General features: G+C 39.4%; 1 protein-coding gene across 9 annotated transcripts in view; it reads left to right on the top strand.

Annotated features, from left to right (window-relative positions):
* The window catches only part of myo9aa (myosin IXAa), a 162,432-nt gene that overhangs the window by 82,716 nt on the left and 60,519 nt on the right, over positions 1 to 19,197 (top strand). For 8 of the 9 annotated variants that reach the window (XM_055009191.1, XM_055009194.1, XM_055009168.1 and 5 more), the window contains exons 3-9: positions 5,877 to 5,971; positions 6,064 to 6,126; positions 9,435 to 9,534; positions 11,256 to 11,309; positions 14,801 to 14,898; positions 16,149 to 16,275; positions 16,461 to 16,550. In XM_055009191.1, the coding sequence (XP_054865166.1) occupies positions 5,877 to 5,971; positions 6,064 to 6,126; positions 9,435 to 9,534; positions 11,256 to 11,309; positions 14,801 to 14,898; positions 16,149 to 16,275; positions 16,461 to 16,550 (627 nt within the window). The remainder of the gene's footprint in view (positions 1 to 5,876; positions 5,972 to 6,063; positions 6,127 to 9,434; positions 9,535 to 11,255; positions 11,310 to 14,800; positions 14,899 to 16,148; positions 16,276 to 16,460; positions 16,551 to 19,197) is intronic. The other variant, XM_055009181.1, reaches the window with a different exon arrangement.

Below are 19,197 nucleotides of genomic sequence, written 5' to 3'. Positions count from 1 at the left end.
AGTCCAGCCACAGCGGCCTGAGGCGGGAGACTAAAGGGTCCTGGTATGAATGAGCCCCTGGAGGATGTTATCTGCCCACTCACACTGAGACTGAACCCTCAAACATGCTGGCTGGTTGTTGACTTCCTGTCCGAGCGCTGCGGTGGGTGAGTCGCCTCTGGGGAGGATATGAATCCACGGACGTTCAGTGAATCACACAGCACAGCTAGTCGGAGTAGTTTTCTCTGTCAGAGGAGGAATGCAGAACATTTGGTGACACTTTCCTAAATCAGTTTGCCGTCAGAAGAATGCTGTTTTTTATCTCTTTGAAATCCACACAAAGCGTTTCTCTGTACGGTCACATGACCTCCAAACACAACCCTGGCGTGGAAATTCATCTGCAGCCGCTGAGCAGTTGATGACTTGCTAAAAGATAATCCCTCTGGGGGTTAAATCAAGCGCTCTTTTGTCTCGGCTCTCCATCTGAGGGCCGAGCGTGACCCCTCCATTCATCTGAAGCCAGACTGTTTTCCTGTTTTCACTCCTCTAACGTCGTCCTGGAGAGGAGCTGTTAATGAAGTCATCCTCATGTGATTAAAGGCCGTTTGTCTCCGAGTCGGATCGTACGAAGACACAGAACCTCATTACCTTCACCTCAGAGGGAAGCATTTCAGAAATAAGTAACTGCCAGCTTCCCTTTTTTTATTCTGGTTTTGTCATTATAGTTGACCCTGTACATTATATGCTGCTAATCTAAACCTTTATTTTTTTCTAAAACTAATTTTATATATCGGAAGATTGTTATTGTTTAAGTATCATCCCAACCTGATCAATAACAGCTTTATGAGCCTTCTAGCAGAGACTTCATTAAAACACGTATCCACGCCTTCATGTTATAGAGGTTTGATATGCAGTTTTTATCATGGTCTGTTTCTAAAAAAAAAAAGAAGCAAAAGCTCTACCTGATTTCTATTTGACTGCCGTTCCTTGTGAAGTAGCGGCCTTGTGCAGCGACACCCTGCTCCCAGTGCTCCTATCAGTAAAATCAGAGCAAAAATAAATCTATAAATAACTCCAATTTTTCCTTTGTTTCAGTGCAAAAAAAAGTACATTCTGAAAATATTCACATTTAAGGAATTATCCAGCAAACTTCGCTGGATTTTGGTTCTGTTCTTAAGAAACATTTTTTTCCACCAAAAATGTTGAAAAATTTCCCAGAAATGTTGAAGATGTGGACATCAGAAGTTTCACTGTGAAAATAAATTTTTTTAAATCACATTTTCAAACTTTAAAATGAGTGAATTTGACCCCCAGGACGACACCAGGGTTAACTAAAGTGGTCAGAGTGTTTTACTTTTGAAAGCATCACATCATCCTCGTGGCGTCCTGAATGACTTTGACCGAGTCTGTCCTGAGACATTTTACACCCAGAACACCCTGGCACCGTCTGCAGTCTGTCGCTGGTTTCAGCCTGTGGTCTGGAGCCAAGAATAATGTCGTTGACCTCCTGGAAGGACTGGAGTGGTGAAGATCACGTCTGTACAAACACGACTAACGCTGCTGTCCCTTTAGGAGCGTTCAGAGAGGAAAGAAATCCTCCCTCAGATACTCGTGAGTTAGAAATCTTTCCTGTTTATTATTCGCTTCACCTCAACCTCTGCTGCCTCAGAATAACTCCTGACAGAGAACACATTTGCATTGTTGTGGGTGGTTTGTGTTGGCGGAAGAAGCAGAAAGTGCAGTGAAATAATTTGAGAAGAAACTGAGATGAGAACTGGTCTAAGGACCGCTGTGCATTAAGTCTGTCTGAACATTCTGCAGCAGATTAGTTAGAAGATGATGTTTTTGTGAGTTACTTTAAGTCGCTCTGTTCCTCATTAGCAAGTCTCTCAGATGATCTAAGGCAGGGGTGTCCAACATGAGGCCCGTGGGCCAAAAGCGGTCCTCCAGAGGGTCCAATCTGGCCCTCAAAGTGGAAAATTCCAGAGAAGACATTAACTGCAGATTGTAAATTAGTAAAACTATAAATTTAAAATCATTTCTAGACAATGACAAGTTGTTTGGATCAATAAGTAAAATACTAGATTGTTCGTTGTTCTTTTGTGTCTCATTTTTGTAATATTTGTCGTGTTTTTGTAGTTTTTTTGTCTGACTTTTGTCGTTTCCCTAATATTTCTTGTCCTTTTGTTTCTCGTTTTTGTCGTTTTTTGTTCCCTTTTGTCTTGCTTGCGTTTTGTGTCTTATTTTTGTCATTTTGTGTTTTGCTGTGTTCGTTGTTTTGTGTCGTTTGTCTACTTTTTGCCATTTTGTTTCTCGTTTTTGTCAGTTTTGGTCTTGTTTGTGTCGTTTGTCCATTTTTTGTCGTTTTGTAACATTTTTGTCTAATTTTTTGTCTGTTTATTGTTTTGTTTTGTGTCATTTGTCTCGTTTCTTGTTGCTTTGCATCTCATTTTTGGAATATTTGTCGTGTTTTTGTTGTTTTTTGTTCTTTTTTAAAGTAAAATCCTCTGTGGTTCAGTTCCGGGTGACTAAATGTTGTGTTCCTTTGTAGACACTGTGATCTGGAAGTTGTAATGTGGAAATGATAAACTGAGGCTGAATGTTGATGAAATTTAATTTATTTTTCTTCAGAAATATCAGGTTTTTCATGATGTTTTGTAGAAAGATAGTTCCTTAAATGTGAACATTTTCAGAATGTACTTTTTTCACTAAAACAAAGGAACCATTAGGAGTTGTGGTTATTTATGGGTTATTATTCTGTGGTTTTACTGGTCCTGAATGTGGCTCCTGAACTAAAATGAGTTTGACCCCTGATCTAAGGCTGCTGTGACTCTTTATGTTCGTAGAAATGTGGGACTTTGGAGGTGATCTAATGACCTCTGGCTCTAACTAGGGACTCTGTTCATTTTATTTTTTGCATTTTTTAACCTGTATTAGAAGGAATGCCAGTTGGAGCTGTCTGTTGGGAGGTTTGTGTTTTATCACTGTTGATATGGAGTTAGCCAAGTTTAGAAACTGCCGGCTGTAAAAGTGTCCGTTTCAACGATGCGTCTTCTTTACACAGACCAGGTGGACGAATGCTCGCTGCTTCGACATAAATCAGCTCTCTGTGTTTGAGTCGTTCCACATCCTGCTTCCTGTCGGTCCAGCGCAAAATGTTGAATGTTAGCAAAAAGCTGAAAGAGCCGATATCTGACTGGTCTGACCCGGGTTCCTCTCGCTGAAGGCTGCTTGGTTTTTATTGGCCGTCCGTTCAGGAAGTTCTTACTGATGTTGGTCCGTCCTCGTCTGACCTGCAGCTCCTGGACCTTCAGGTTCAGAGATGGATGGAGAGGTGAACAGAAAACCAGCTCCTCTGAGAATCTCAAACACATCAGGTCTCATATTTTACATCCCACCATTCCTCAGTGTGACCTGGTGTGACCTTCCTTTGTTCAGGCAACAGCGTTGGATCTGTTTTTTCCACAGTGGCTGCTTCCTATTTAATGATTTCTTCAGCTTTATGAGTAATAAATGAAGGGTGTCTTCATAGCAGGGATGCAGTGGTTTAAGAGACTGAAGTGACTCCAGCAAGATGATTCCCAGAAACATCTCGATGCTTTAGGATCGACATGAGGGTTAACACACTTTCATGTAGACCTTCAGGTTAGAGATTAACACACTTTCTGGAGAGGTGTTTTTGTAACGGGGAACTTAGTGGAAAGGGGTTTCATTTGTTATTTTCCACATGAAATGTGATAAATTGCCAAAAAAAGAACTATCTGTCCTAATTATCTCACTTTAATAAAAGAACACAATCCCAACTATTTCTGAATCAGCTCATTTTATTATTGTTTAGCTCATTAGAAGGTGGTTGGTATTAAATTCAGACACTTATTTAGTTGACATTTTAGTGATATCTAGTCATTTTTTATTAATAAGTGATTGTTTCCATAATAATTAATGATGGAATTTGTAAAGACATGATCATGATGAACATAAAAACATTAGTTTTTTCACTTTTAATAAAAATGTATGCAGATATATGCCATGGACTTCAGAAGTCCCTCAGTTATAGACTGAACCAGCAGCAAATAACGGCCTGCCCTACAGCAAATGGTGCATTTGCAGTTTCAGTGAATTTCTTCATCTTCTCGACTCTCCAGTTCCACATCTGTACGTCAGGATCAGCCTGGAGCTCCACGGTGTTGCGCCTGAACCTGGCGTTAGTTTGGGTGTTGGTGCAGGGTGGTTCAGGGAGGGGTGTTCTCCCGTCGCAGCGTTCGGACGGCTCGAAATGATTCACTGAGGAATTTGTTTACTTGTGGTGGAGCTACAAATAAGTGCAGGGTTTATATTGGGTGAAAAACTACTTCCCCTACAGGCAGCCGTACAACATAAACAGAGCAGCGAGGGGAAATACTGGAGCGTCTTATTAAAGCACAGCCGCTACACATGTTCCACACGGCCACATGGATCCCATTACTCACCCAGCCGGAGCTTTTTCCATCAGGCCTGCTTCGTCCTCACTCTGGCAATTTATCTGCCTCTGACTTTAATAGATCCTAAGAACATGTTATTAATCTGTCTCGGACTGATGCTGTTTGAAACTGTGTCAGAGGAAAAGCTGGCTCTGCGTCGTCCAGCTGACAGCATTTCAGGACGATGTTTGGCTCGAGGCCGACGTCTCCGTATGTCTGACCCGTTAAGTCATTATCCACACCTACAGTCACCTCTAGCACTAACCTGTGTGTGTGTGATATGCAATATGTTCTCACACTGCAAAAACTCAAAATCTTACCAAGTCTATTTGTCTTATTTTTAGTCAAAATGTCTCATCCGACTTGATTTAAGATAAATTCACTGAACAAGAGACATTTCAGCAGATGGAGGGACTTGTTTTAACCCTCATGTCGTCCTGCGGGTCAAATTGACCCGTTTTAAAGTTTGACAATGAGGAAAAAAAATCTATTTTCACAGCGAAACTTCTGATGTCCACATTTTCAACATTTTTGGGAAATCTTTGAACATTTTTTGGTGGGAAAAAAAGAAATGTTAAAAACGTTTCTGAAGAACGTTCATGTAAAAATAAAATAATCCAGCAAATTTCACTGGATTTTGGTTGATTTTTATGTGAATGTTCTCAAAGAAAATATTGGAAGTTTTACTGATATATATGGAATCACTTTAGATATTTTCAGGATTTTTTTGGAAGATTTTTACTCATTTTTTGAAAATATTTACAAGAATTTTCTTGCCAAATTGGGGGGATTTTTTAAAAAATAAAACTTTTAAGGGAAACTTTTAAGGAATTATTGGAATTTTCTTCCTGAATGTTTTACAAATTTTCAGAAATTTGGGAAAGTTTTTTGCTGAATTTTTGGATTTTTTTTTGGTGCTTGTAAATGAAAACAGGAGGGTTAAGACAATGCATCTTAAATATCTTGTTAAGTCAAACAATCTTGAAATTATCTTGTTTTGAGTTGAATTTTACAAGAAAACTCAAAATAAATTTCATACATCTCAAATTAGGAGGTTACATGAAAGCAAAAATCTATTTTTGAGTGAAAAAACTGCTATTTTTTTTATTATTTTTTTTTAAGCATGTCTGGCTTATTTTAAGACACCTAAGCTTGACAATCCTGGTAAAATAGAGCTTAAAATAAGTTTTGCCAGCTAATCTCTCAATCTCAATATTCTAAATATCATATCTTATTTCTAGAAATCTTACCAAGACATTTTTCACTTGTTCTATTGGCAGATTTTTTCACTTATTTCAAGGTAAAAGTTCCTTGAAATTATTTTTTTTTCTTGTTTTGAGAGGGGCATTTTTTCCAGTGTGTGATATGCAATATGTTCTCATTTATTCTTCCCAGTGTGTATTTGTTCTAACCACGTCTTCCTCCTTTTCCTCTCAGGCGTTTGGGAACGCCAAGACGGCACACAACAACAACTCCAGTCGCTTTGGGAAGTTCATCCAGGTGAACTACCAGGAGAGCGGCACCGTCAGAGGGTGAGGAAGCTCAGAGACATACTCTTTTTATTCTATTTCATTTAAAAAAAGAACGTTTTTGAAGTTACTCATTTGTGCTGCACTCTTTGCAGAGCTTATGTGGAGAAATACCTCCTGGAGAAGTCCAGACTCGTCTATCAAGAGCACAATGAGCGGTGAGCAGAAAATAAACAGGAAGCATCAGTTAGAGAGCAGGAAACTCATAAACTGTTGGGAAATGCATTTAATGATGAACTTATGGATCAAATTAACATGATAAATACACAGTTAGATCTCAGTAAAAAGCAGTACAGCCAGTAATATTTACCAAATCCTGTTTAGAAACCGGATGATGTTTTAAACACCAAGTCTGAACAAAATGTCACTAAACAAGATTCCTTCTGTTGTTGGTAGTTTTAGCTCTGTCTTCTTTGTTCAGTCGATACCAACACTCTTAACCCTCGTGTCGTCCTGCGGGTCAAATTGACCTGTTTTAAAGTTTGAAAATGTGTAAAAAAATATATTTTCACAGTGAAATTTCTGATGTCTACATTTTCAACATTTTTGGGAAATCTTTGAACATTTTTTGGTGGAAAAAAAAATGTTAAAAATGTTTCTTAAGAACATTCACATAAAAATCAACCAAAATCCAGCAAATTTCACTGGATTTTGGTTGATTTTTATGTGAATGTTCTTCAAGGAAATATTAGTAGTTTTACTGATATATATGGAATCACTTTAGATATTTTTAGGATTTTTGTGGAAGCTTTTTACTAATTTTTTGAAAATATTTACAAGAATTTTCTTGCCAAATTTGGGGGATTTTTTAAAAGTAGAATTTTTCAGGGAAACTTTTAAGGAATTATTGGAATTTTCTTCCTGAAGGATTTGCAAATTTTCAGAAATTTGGGAATTTTTTTGCTGAATTTTTGGATTTTTTTTCAGAGAAGAGAACAATATTTTTTGGTGCCTGTAAATGAGGACGACAGGAGGGTTAATCTGCGCTTTTCTCCAAACTTTATACTTGCCGTCACCATAATTTTTTTTCGAAATGAATAAAATAAGTGGAGTTTGACTTTTGCCAGAATGTGCATCTGCGTGAAGTGAACTTTTTCCAGACTGAGTCATGGAGTGAATTCAGCTCTAAGTGGGTCTGACTGTAATGTGTGGGTGTGGGGAGGTTCGACCTCGCTATGGGGGGGCTCTCGGTGGAGTGGGGCTCTTACAGAGATGAATTGCTGACTAAAGGCCAGTAGAAGCTTGTGTGTGCATTCGAAGAAGACAGACTGCTGCACACGTTTGACCTCCAACCTTTAGGCTGCAGCTCCACGCCATCGGAGAAACCGTGAACGACACGGACGAGCGGAGACACCTGAGCTGACATGACTCTTAACTTGGAAACTTGGTCCTCGTCTGACACGTTGATGTTGAGCGTAATATCTTCACAAGTAGTGGACTGTTTGTGACAGAAAGTACTGGACTATTACACTCTGCAGATCAAGACTTTAGTGATAAACTGACAGTTCAGCATTTCTATTTCAGGAACACATCAGTTAACCATTAGAATCTGGTGGGCAGACTTTGCATTCCAACTACAGGAGGTCCTCGGTTTACGGCGTCCTCGACATACAGCGTTTCATCGTTACATCAGAACTGGTTACATGGAACTAGTAATGAGTGCAGCAGATGAATACGTCGTCACGTGGCGCCATCAGACGGCTTTGTTTACATCCACCTTGGATTGTGCTACATTCACTAACTTTTTGTCCTTCATTATGGCTCCTAGTGTAAGTCAGACTCTTCTGATGCTTGGAAGAAAAGGAAAGCCGTCTCCATGGAAGTGAAATTAGATAGAATAAAACGCTGGGAACAGGAAGAAACACCGACCAACATGGGTCTAGTTGTAAAAACAGGTCAACATATTGTAGAGACCCTCTGTGATGAATGAGTGAGACTTTATCTGGTTCTCTGCTGGTTTATTGAACCTTCACACAGGCTACTGTGGACCGTAGCCAACGCCAGAATAACTAGAAAAACCCCAGAACTTAGCTCCAGAATTATCAGCCATTCCCAGCTCTCTCTACTGCTGACTCTCAGCCAATCAGAGGTGAGCTAACTAAACATGGCACGTTCACTGACATTAGGGAAATCTGGAACTGAACAATAAACATTGAAACATCAACAACAATATCAGTCCATTACAATATTCTGTTATCTTCTAGTAAAATGATTCATACATGCATGAAAGTTGTTGGTTTTCATGACTTTATGAAGAACTGATCGATATCGTGATGCATGGAATGGATTGGTTTACATTTTCACTGGAGTTCCGACTTACGGCCAAAATTGACTTACATTGATCAGTAGGAACGGAACTGTGATGTAAGTCGAGGACCTACTGTAAGGTTTTATTGAGTTGTAGTGCAAATCAAATGAAACCTCATGTATTGATTGTAGAAGGATTCAGACTGTTTTGTTCAGGAGTGCATCTGATTCAAAACTAAAAATAAATTTTGAAAAAGCTAAAAAAAAACCAATCCGTTTGCAGCCCCTTTCATACGGTGCAACGATGACGTCTAAAATAATGTTTAGTTTTGGATGGCGTTCATCTCTGACTATGCATTTGTTATTAAAGCTCCATGCTGCTGATTTAAATTAAACGAATTAATTTTAATGCCTCATATAGGAGCAGGAGTTGCAGACAGCCTGTTTTCTGTCGACGTCATTTTATCCATTGTCAAAACTGCAACCAAATCTTTCTTTTCAGCGTCTCTTCCTTTGTGCACATGCAGCCACTGCACATCAACAAACTCTGGTAAATAAAATGAAAATAACTAAAAAACTCAGTGTGACTTCACCTTTCCAACGATGCCAGTCGCTGGTCTGTCTGTGCTGCAGTCTGCTCTAGAAGTTACATCAGATGTAACCCTAGTTTCAGCTCTGCTTTCATCTCCACATACATTCCTCATGAACTCGTCGCGACGTTAATATCTACACATGTTAGTATTTATGCAGTGAAGTCACTGAATATCACAGTAAAGAGCTGAACCAGAGCTGCTTTGTAATTATTCAGTTTTTTCTACATGCTGAAGTAATTATGAAACTTCTGCAGTTCTATCTTTACTAGTTCTAATAGCTGATACTGGTTGTTTCTGTGTTTGCTGACGAGTAATCTGGTTTTGAAATTGCACAAATTTTAGAATAGAATAGACGTACTTCATTACCTGTAACTTATACTAAGAGTAAAAATGTACTAAAGTGAAAAGTGCACGAATATACTATAGTAGAAATATTCAGTAGTTGTAGAAAACTGCAAAATAATGCAAAAGAAATTCTGCATAATTCTTATTAAAATAAGTAGAAAATAATAAGAATTTGCTTCTAATTGCAGTGTTATTCCATTTCTACTCATTAGCGGCGATCACCTGCTTGACCATCTCTGATTTGCTACAAAAATGATCCGTTTCTGTCTTTATTTTTCCAGAAACTACCATGTGTTTTACTACCTGCTGGCAGGAGCGAGTGAAGAAGAGAGGATCGCCTTTCACCTCAAGAAGCCTGAAGAATATCATTACCTCAGTCAGGTATCCAGGACTTATTTTAAAATAGAAATGAGATCAACACGTTAACCTGTCTGGTTTTGTTGTACGCTGGCCGTGCTGTCTGTTTTCTGTGGTTTTGAGTGATTTGTAGAGCTGTAAATGTGTGTTTTGCTGTCGTCAGTGTGTCATCGTCCACAAACAGGAAGCCGGGACTCAAAGGATTCAGTGCTTGTTTCTGAGACAACTGATGTGTTTTAATTTCTGCATGTTTGTTGGTTTGAGTTTCCGTGGGCACAGCTGCATGTTTGTGGGTTTTTCCTCACACTTTAGCCATCAGATGCTGTTTTTACACGTGCACTTTCTCACCCTCACCTCTAACAAACACACACAAGACATAAACAACGCACTTCTGGTCCTGATCTGTGCATCGGCCAAAAGGAAAACAGGTTTCACGTTAAAAAAGCCTCAACAAACATCAACAACACGATGCCTGTGGAATGTGGACGTTGTGTGAAGCTCGTCGTGTCGCCGCCTCCATGGCAACCGGCGACCCTCCTCCAAAATCCTTCCGCCTACGCAGGAGAGAGAGCAGGGAATTCCTTCCATTCCTCCCAACCACTGATGTGCACATGCAAACACATGAGCACACATCCACATACATTCACCCACAGCCACCTCCTCTCTTCCAGCTCCATTCCCTTTCTGTTCTCTGGAGTTTGTAGAAATGAAAACATCAAATCTCTCCTGCAGCAGCTGCAGCTCCTGCATGGATTTCACAACCTCAGAGTCGACTTGTTTACGAGCTCCGTAAACATGATAACCACGACTGGAATTCATGTTTCACACCTACCTCCTTAACCCTCCTGTTGTCTTCATTTACAGGCACCAAAAAATACAGTTTCCATGTCTGAAAAAAAGCCAAAGATTCAGCAAAAAAAAAAAAAAATTCCCCAAATTTCAGAAAATTTGAAAAACCTTCAGGAAGAAAATTCCCATAATTCCTTAAAAGTTTTGTTTTTAAAAAATCCCCCAAATTTGGTAAGAAAATTCTTGTAAATATTTTCAAAAAATAAGTAAAAATCTTCCAAAAAATCCTAAAAATATCTAAAGTGATTACATATATATATCAGTAAAACTTCTAACTTTTTCTTTAAGAACATTCACATATAAATCAACCAAAATCCATCGAAATTCACTGGATTTTTGTGAATGGTCTTAAAGAAACATTTTTTAAATTTCTTTTTTTCCACCAAAAAACATTCAAAAATTTCCCAAAAATGTTGAAAATGTGGACATCAGAAGTTTCACAGTGAAAATATTTTTTTCCCACATTTTCAAACTTTAAAACGGGTCAGTTTTGACCCGCAGGACGACATGAAGGTTAAACATTGTTGTGTTGATTTTTCTGTCTTATCTGTATGGATGGAAATCAATGGTTCCTGAAACTAAAAACTCCTGGTTTGCCGTAATGCAAAGTGAAATCAATCCATCATTTGTGGAGCTTTAATTTGCACGTCTGTTTCATATCTTCAGCTTCATTCCACCTGGATGCGTTCAATCGTAGTGGAGTGTCTGTGAATGCTTCATCTGTCATCAGTGTCTACCTGCTTCTAAATGTCGTCTGACTTGATATCTGTCTGCGTCTTAACAGCTCGTCCTTCCATTGCTGCACATAAATCTGTATGTTTGACTGTCTCGTTTTTGGAATGCTGCTGTCTAACCCTGAACCTCGCCTCCTGTAAACTCTGCCTTAACATTTCCAGATGACAAAGACAACCCGCCAACTGCACTGGGACAGTTACTGTGACAGTGAACCGGTCAGTATCTGTGCTTCCATGTGTCCGTGTCCTTCTCCACATGTCGGAGGTTTCTCATGTCACCTGAGGTTTTCTCTGCTCAGCTGCACACTCCCTCCGTGTCCTTCCCTCGCCACTCACTCTGCTGCTGTTGGGATGTTTCCTGGTTGGGTTTTTGTAGTGATGGTTTTAGCTGTGTTTGTTTTTGCTTTCCCCTGTTGTGCTGCTTCTTTGAATTCTGGTGGTATGTCTAGTCATATCCTGTAGCTGCTCTCATCCTTTCTGATCATCGACCGCTGCAGCGTTTCTGAGAGCTCTTCCTCCATCCTGAAGTCCAGAAAAACACAAGTCATTTTGTGTTTAAACCAGTGGTATCAAACTCATTCTAGTCCAGGTTCCACATTCAGTCCAGTCTGATCTCCAGTGATCCGGACCAGTAAAACCACAGCAGAATAACCTAGAAATAACCACAACTCCTAATGGTTCCTTTGGTTTAGTGCAAGAAAAGTACATTCTGAAAATGTTCACATTTAAGGAACTATCTTTGTACAAAACATCATGAATAACCTGAAATTTTTGAAGAAAAATAAGTTCAGTTTCATCAACATTCAGCCTCAGTTTATCATTTTCACATTACAACTTCCAGATCACAGAGTGTCGACAAAGGAACACAACATTTAGTCACTTGGAACTGAACCGTAGAGGATTTTACTTTATGATCAAAACGACAAAAGTCAGACAAAAAAAAAACAACAAAAAACAACAATACAAGACAAAATATTACAAAAATCAGGCACAAAATGACAAAAATGAGACACAAAACGACAAAAACATGAGACAAACTACAAATGAGACACAAAAAGAACAATGAACAATCTAATATTTTACTTTCTGATCAAAACAACTTGTCATGGTCTAGAAATTATTTTACATTTATAGTTTTACTAATTTACAATCTGCAGTTAATATCTTCTCTGGAATTTTTACACTTTGAGGGCCGGATTGGACCCTCTGGAGGACTGCTTTTGGCCCACGGACCTCATGTTGGACACCCCCTGATATAAACCATTTTTAACATGAATTATGTTTACATGATCATGTAAAAGGACAAAAGACATGGATTCAGATCAGGTTCTACAGCAGAAACATTGGAGGAGGTCAATGATCGGAAAGGGTTCTGTTTTTGTGATTTGTGTTGGGATTTTTTGGTGTTTGTGGTTTTTATGGAATAATGCACTTTGAGTGTAAAGTTGCATTTGATTAATTTGATCATTTTCCACTCCTCTCTAGGTAAGTATAGTAAGTAAAGGGCTACTAATGTGCTCGAGTTGTAGTCAACCATCAGCATTTTATCTTCAGTTTAATTCAGTTTTCTCTACCTGCTGCCTTATTAGCTTAAATGAATTATAAATCAACATAAAAAGCTTCTATTTGCACCATATTATGTCATTTTAACCTTCTTATTTCATGCAGACCAACATGTGCCTACACATATTCATGTGATTTCTGAACAGTGAACTCTATCAGCTGGTGATCTGAGCACCAGAGCAGGAATACAACTAAATAAATTACTGTTGGAGATCGAGCTGAGATGTGCTAATTGCTGTTGCTTAACTTTTTGGCCACAAAATGCAGCCAAACTGAAGATTTCTTTGACATTTTGTGACTAAGTTTGGAGTGAATATTCAGTAAATGTTAAATAAGTGGACCTAGCCGTCAGAATGAGGTTGGACCACTTCAAAATTGTCAGAAAACAGGGTGTTCTCAGGTGTTCTTTTCTGCCTGCAGCCAGAAATAATGGATTAATCCTGGCTACTGTTGATGTGGTGCATTTTTACGAACAAAAGTACCTGTGAGATTGTTCAAACGATGGGAATTGGGTCAGATAAGAGCACATCAACCAGTCAGCGTGGACGTTACACCCCTAAAATGATCTGTTCCGTACAGTCTGCTAGAGTATTACACATTGGCCAGGTGAATATATTTCAGTGATTAGGATTATTTTTTTAATGTCATTCAGTGTAATTTCTGAAAGATTTACAACATCTGGAGTCCTTAACCTTCGTGTCGTCCTGCAGGTCAGATTGACCCGTTTTAAAGTTTGAAAATGTGGAGAAAAAATTATATTTTCACAGTGAAACTTCTGATGTTCACATTTTCAACATTTTTGGGAAATCTTTGAACATTTTTTGGTGGAAAAAGAGAAATGTTTAAAATGTTTCTGAAGAACATTCACATAAAAATCAACCAAAATCCAGCAAATTTCACTGGATTTTGATTGATTTTTATGTGAATGTTCTTAAAGAAAATATTAGAAGTTTTACTGATATATATGGAATCACTTTAGATATTGTTAGGATTTTTTTGGAAGATTTTTACTCGTTTTTTGAAAATATTTACAAGAATTGTCTTGCCAAATTTGGGGGATTTTTTTTTTATGTAAAACTTTTAAGGGAAACTTTTAAGAAATTCTTGGAATTTTCCTCCTGAAGGTTTTGCAAATTTTCAGAAGTTTGGGGAATTTTTTGCAGAATTTCTAGATTTTTTTCAGACCAGGAAACAATATTTTTTGGTGCCTGTAAATGAAGACAGCAGGAGGGTTAAACACCTTTTTGCTACGCTGACGGTTAGTTTTCACTGGGCAGAAGTCTGAGTCAGAACAAGCATCGTGAACTTTTTTGAGAATAAATGCGACTCTTCCTGCTGTGGCAGCGCGACACCAGAGTCACCAGCAGGTCAGCGAGAGTTTGTGCCATGAGAAGGAGGCACATTGGTGGAAGTGTGAGCCTCATGTTTGGAGTGTTTGTGTTTGTGAGGCCTCGGTATGTGATAATTATGGCAGCCGTAGTGGAATGGGCCCATAAAGCCGACAGCAGAGCTCACATTACAGAGTTGTCGTAAACAACCAATGCAGATCCGGATTTATCCAGATTTTTGCTCCTTATTACGTGTATTTGGTTGATATGTAATATTTCTTTTTTTTAATGCACAGAATTGTAATGCTTTGTTTAGTTTTTGCAGATGTGCACATGTAATAATGCAGACGTTATGTGCTCTGATAACCGTTAACTCCTCCTGTGTCTCCTCTCTGCTAGTTTATCTCATCATTCATAAATCGCTGCTCTCCTCAGCTTGCCAGATTTCTGTGGATCAGTTTGAAGTCCAGATTTTCCACTGCTGCACCAGCTACTGTTGGTTCTGCACATCAGGCTGCAGTGTTGTTGTTTAGTTGGAGCTCATTAATGATAGCTTATTTTAGAATGACTCATTCATTTTGTCTACTTCAGGCAACTCCGCTGTTTGTTTCAGCTGCAGAGTAAACTGAAAAGCTATTTTAAGCGTTTTTGCGAGACGGTCTGTAAACATTAAAAACATGAAGGCTCTGTGTATGTCAACAGTGAGTCCTTTAAAACCTCATTCTAACTTGTCATTAGCTCTTTCTGGCTTCCAGGTCGCTGTGGCGTAATGGCTGCTGCAGGCCTGATAACACCCAGTGCTGCTTTTCATTCCAGGACTGCTTCACTGTGGAAGGAGAGGACCTGAAGCATGACTTTGAGAGGCTTCAGCTGGCCATGGAGATGGTGGGATTCCTCCCTGCCACACGAAAACAGTAAGTGACGCTCAGACGGAGGAGAAGAATGAGAGAAACCCTCTGAGCCCCAAAACTGGCTTTGGTGTCCATAAAGGCACCATCCTGGAGAGTTTAGTTTCTTTCAACTGCAGGACCACACAATGCTAATGGAAGAAAGTAACAGCAGTATCAACCCTAGAACCCACCAGCAGGTTTGAAGGGCACGTTATCTTAAAAATATATATATAAATATAAATATGTGTGTGTGTGTGTGTGTGTGTGTGTGTGTGTGTGTGTGTGTGTGTGTGTGTGTGTGTAAATTATACCAGTTATGAATTACAATCTGTAATAACAGAAAAGATCATCAAATTTTGTACTTTGCGATGATCTTTCAACTACTCATTTGTTGTTTTGTAAAAGCCAAAACCAAATCTCAGCTTAAATCTATGCATTTAAAATTCACCAAAAATAAACTCTTTGCACTATCGAGACTGTAAAAAAAGAAAAGAAATCAGCTTTTCTTGCTGTAACTAAAAAGCTGTAATCGACTACTTTGTCCAACAGTGAAATGGCAGAAATTCAGGAACTCTTCAGGTTAAGTGGACTGAATCACAGGCTGTGCTTTATTACACAGAGCAGAAAAGTAACAAGTTTGGAGGCAAATTAAAAATATATAAATTGTATTAATCCATAGTATGTGTAGTTGCCATTTTTCCCTAATATTAGTAGTATCTTTAGGCACTTTGTATGTTGATTTTAAAGTTTTTTCAATCTTTGTAAAATATGTAATTGAAGAAATTTATGATTTATTGCATTATAACTTTGTTCTACTGCACGAGACATTTTTGAGTTCTCTCTATTTCTAGCTGTGGTTGTGCTGTTTCCATATTGCTCTGAAAAATGAGCTCACAGTGACTAAAAATGTGAGAGGAGCAAAAACATACCCAGAAACTGGTTGGTGTTCAGAGGACAAAATCCTCCCCAGTGGTATGTTTACTTTAGAAAATATGAAAATGTTGCTCACAATGCAGAATTAGCTCCATAAATATCCATAAATATATTCTGTCATTGGTTTGTGCTCATCAATGATTTATACAGAAAGTTCACGTCCTGTGCACAGTGACCTTGTTGACCTCTGTAGCTTCCAGCCATCATCTCTGCCAGTTCTCTAATGTGATTATTCCAATCAAATCTTCACTAATAACATCAGAGGATTCTACTGACTGGTAGAAAGTGGAGCTCAGACGGTTCAGACGGCGTCTCTCAAATGTTCCCTGAATGTTGTTCAGGATCTTCTCTCTGCTGTCGGCCATCCTCCACCTGGGCAACATCCGCTACAAGAAGAAGACCTACAGGGACGACTCCATAGACATCTGTAACCCGGAGGAGCTGCCGGTCGTCTCAGAGCTGCTGGAGGTACGGCAAAGTGATGCTACTGAGAGTTTAGACTCTTGGATTTCTTCATTTTTGTTTACATTTTTGTTAACATAATCATGTTGATTCTGCTGTTCAGAATCCACCCAGAACTGAATCACTTAGAAACAGCTTAAAATCAAAGCGTCTTGTTTCTGTTGAATAAGTGTGAACTCGTGTCGTCACAGGTCAAAGAAGAGATGCTGTTTGAAGCTCTGACAACGAGGAAGACGGTTACTGTGGGAGAGAAGCTGATTGTTCCCTACAAACTGGCCGAGGTGAGACTGCAGCCACTTTCTAGCTTCACAAACAGCAAATTAATGTACAGAAAAAGCAACATGTAGTGTCTATAGGCCTCTCCACACTGTGTGATATTATCAGTCTCATAAGTTCCCAGCTTGCTACGTTGTACGACACGAATCTAATCATCTTTGGGCATGATGTGAAGTTTGTTCTGTACAGATTGCACGACGAAAACGCAGCAGAATCTCAGCTTATGATGGATGTGAGTCGACGTGAACGAAGAATAAAACGTCATCAGCGTGCGCCGTCCATCCATGAAAATAAACAATCCAAGCATAAACGGAGCTCCTACAATCTAACTAGCCAAACATGAACCCTACAATCACAGGGAAACTAGCCAAACATGAACCCTACAATCACAGGGAAACTAGCCAGACATGAACCCTACAATCACAGGGAAACTAGCCAAATATGAACCCTGCAATCACAGGGAAACTAGCCAAACATGAACCCTACAATCACAGGGAAACTAGCCACACATGAACCCTGCAATCACAGGGAAACTAGCCAAACATGAACCCTACAATCACAGGGAAACTAGCCACACATGAACCCTACAATCACAGGGAAACTAGCCAAACATGAACCCTACAATCACAGGGAAACTAGCCAGACATGAACCCTACAATCACAGGGAAACTAGCCAAACATGAACCCTACAATCACAGGGAAACTAGCCAAATATGAACCCTACAATCACAGGGAAACTAGCCAGACATGAACCCTACAATCACAGGGAAACTAGACAAACATGAACCCTACAATCACAGGGAAACTAGCCAGACATGAACCCTACAATCACAGGGAAACTAGCCAAACATGAACCCTACAATCACAGGGAAACTAGCCAAATATGAACCCTACAATCACAGGGAAACTAGCCAGACATGAACCCTACAATAACAGGGAAACTAGCCAAACATGAACCCTACAATCACAGGGAAACTAGCCAAACATGAACCCTACAATCACAGGGAAACTAGCCAAACGTGAAGCCTAATATATGCATATATTATATATGCACGATACAGCACGGACATACGCATTTATGATACAGCGTGGACGTCCGTCCATGTTCAGCGCTCCACTCGGACAGTGATTTCTGTTGCATTGCATGCTCACTTCTGCTTTTGATGACGTATCATGCTCAGACGATTCATCCATTCATCGTTAGTTGCAGCCCTAGATGTAAGTTTACACTGGGCTTTCTCTCCTCCTACCTTTCCTCATTTGTTGCAGCTCAAGCACCCCAGCTCACCTGTGATTCTGCTCAAACACCGTAAAACTGCAAACTGTGATATTGGAGTAATTCAGCTGCATATGTTCAAACCAGAAATGGATTCTAAAGAAACACAATGATCCAGAATGTCCCACCCTGTGAGCTGATTGTTTATTATTTATGAAACCCTGGAAATTTGAATCTGTTTTTGATATTGTTATCGACTTCAAGGTGGAAATGCTTCACCATAGTGTTGGCTATTTAGTTTGTGTCTTCTAGCATATATAATCCACAAAAGGAACGTGTTAACAATGCAAAAAACTGGATTTTCACCCTTGGTTTACTGCAAAGTGACTGCAGAAGCAGAAACTTCTGAACTTTAATCTGTGGTCCACATGTTTTGTTGTTCGGCAGACTTTGAGATGCTTGGATGTGAGCATGTTTGAGACTTTCCTCATGTGACTAAAGACACTTTGTGAACTCGGTAATCACACTCTAGTCGCTGCTCTTCAGTCTGTTTATGGGTCAGTTTGCAGCAGCGTCGGCTCTCCTCCCACTCGCCGGTTTTCTCTGCAGCTTCTGGCCACACATGAACACATTTACAAACACCGAGTCCTCCAGCCTGTTTAGAGAGCAGCGAAGGCATTTCAAGCCCCTCTCCAGCTTCCATTGGGACCTCTGCTCTGAAAACAAACAGACGTCACAGTCTGCAGATGAGAGTTTTCTGAAAGACCAGAAGAAACACAGAAACAGAGTTAAATATCAATCTAGAGCACTTTTAGGCCACATTTTGTGATGCACACAGATTTTATTCACTCCACTGTGAACTGGATTGCACAAGTTTCTTGCTTTTTACAGTACAGATGTTAAATATACACCAAGGGAGATTATCTCAGCAGTATTTTACAGCAAACTCTCCCAGTGGATGGCGACACGTTATACATTCCCACCACAACAGGCTCATAGTGTCATGCTGGATATTTAGGAGTCGCTTGATATGAACAAACAGTGATTGTTTTGGGAGCACACTGGGTGGTCTCTGGGTAAATATTGGTCCAACAGTCTCAACAATCTCATTGCCTGCTAACTGATATCATACACTCAAAACCCTCGAAGAAATTCGAGCGTTTCTCTAATGACTTTCCTCCCGTTTGAGTGTTTCCTTGAAATATTGAAAAGCTCAACGGTCATTAGAGCACAGTATGTCCAGCGTTCACAATAATATCAGTCCTGACGTGTAGAAGACGTGTTCGGTCCTAAGATGCTAAAAATACCCCCGTTAATTATTTAGAAACACGAATTTTAACTCTGGGTAGCAGCTCAGTGGTTTGTTATCTTTCTGAAGTCTGTCTTCACCTTTTCTGCAGAAAGGTCAGATCTTTCCAGCGGATGCAGGAATTAGA

Source organism: Amphiprion ocellaris, chromosome 1 (genome assembly GCF_022539595.1).
Source record: "Amphiprion ocellaris isolate individual 3 ecotype Okinawa chromosome 1, ASM2253959v1, whole genome shotgun sequence".
Taxonomy (NCBI): Eukaryota; Metazoa; Chordata; class Actinopteri; family Pomacentridae; genus Amphiprion; species Amphiprion ocellaris.
The sequence above is the reverse complement of the archived record's forward strand: the minus strand, read 5'-3'. Positions and strand labels throughout refer to the sequence as shown.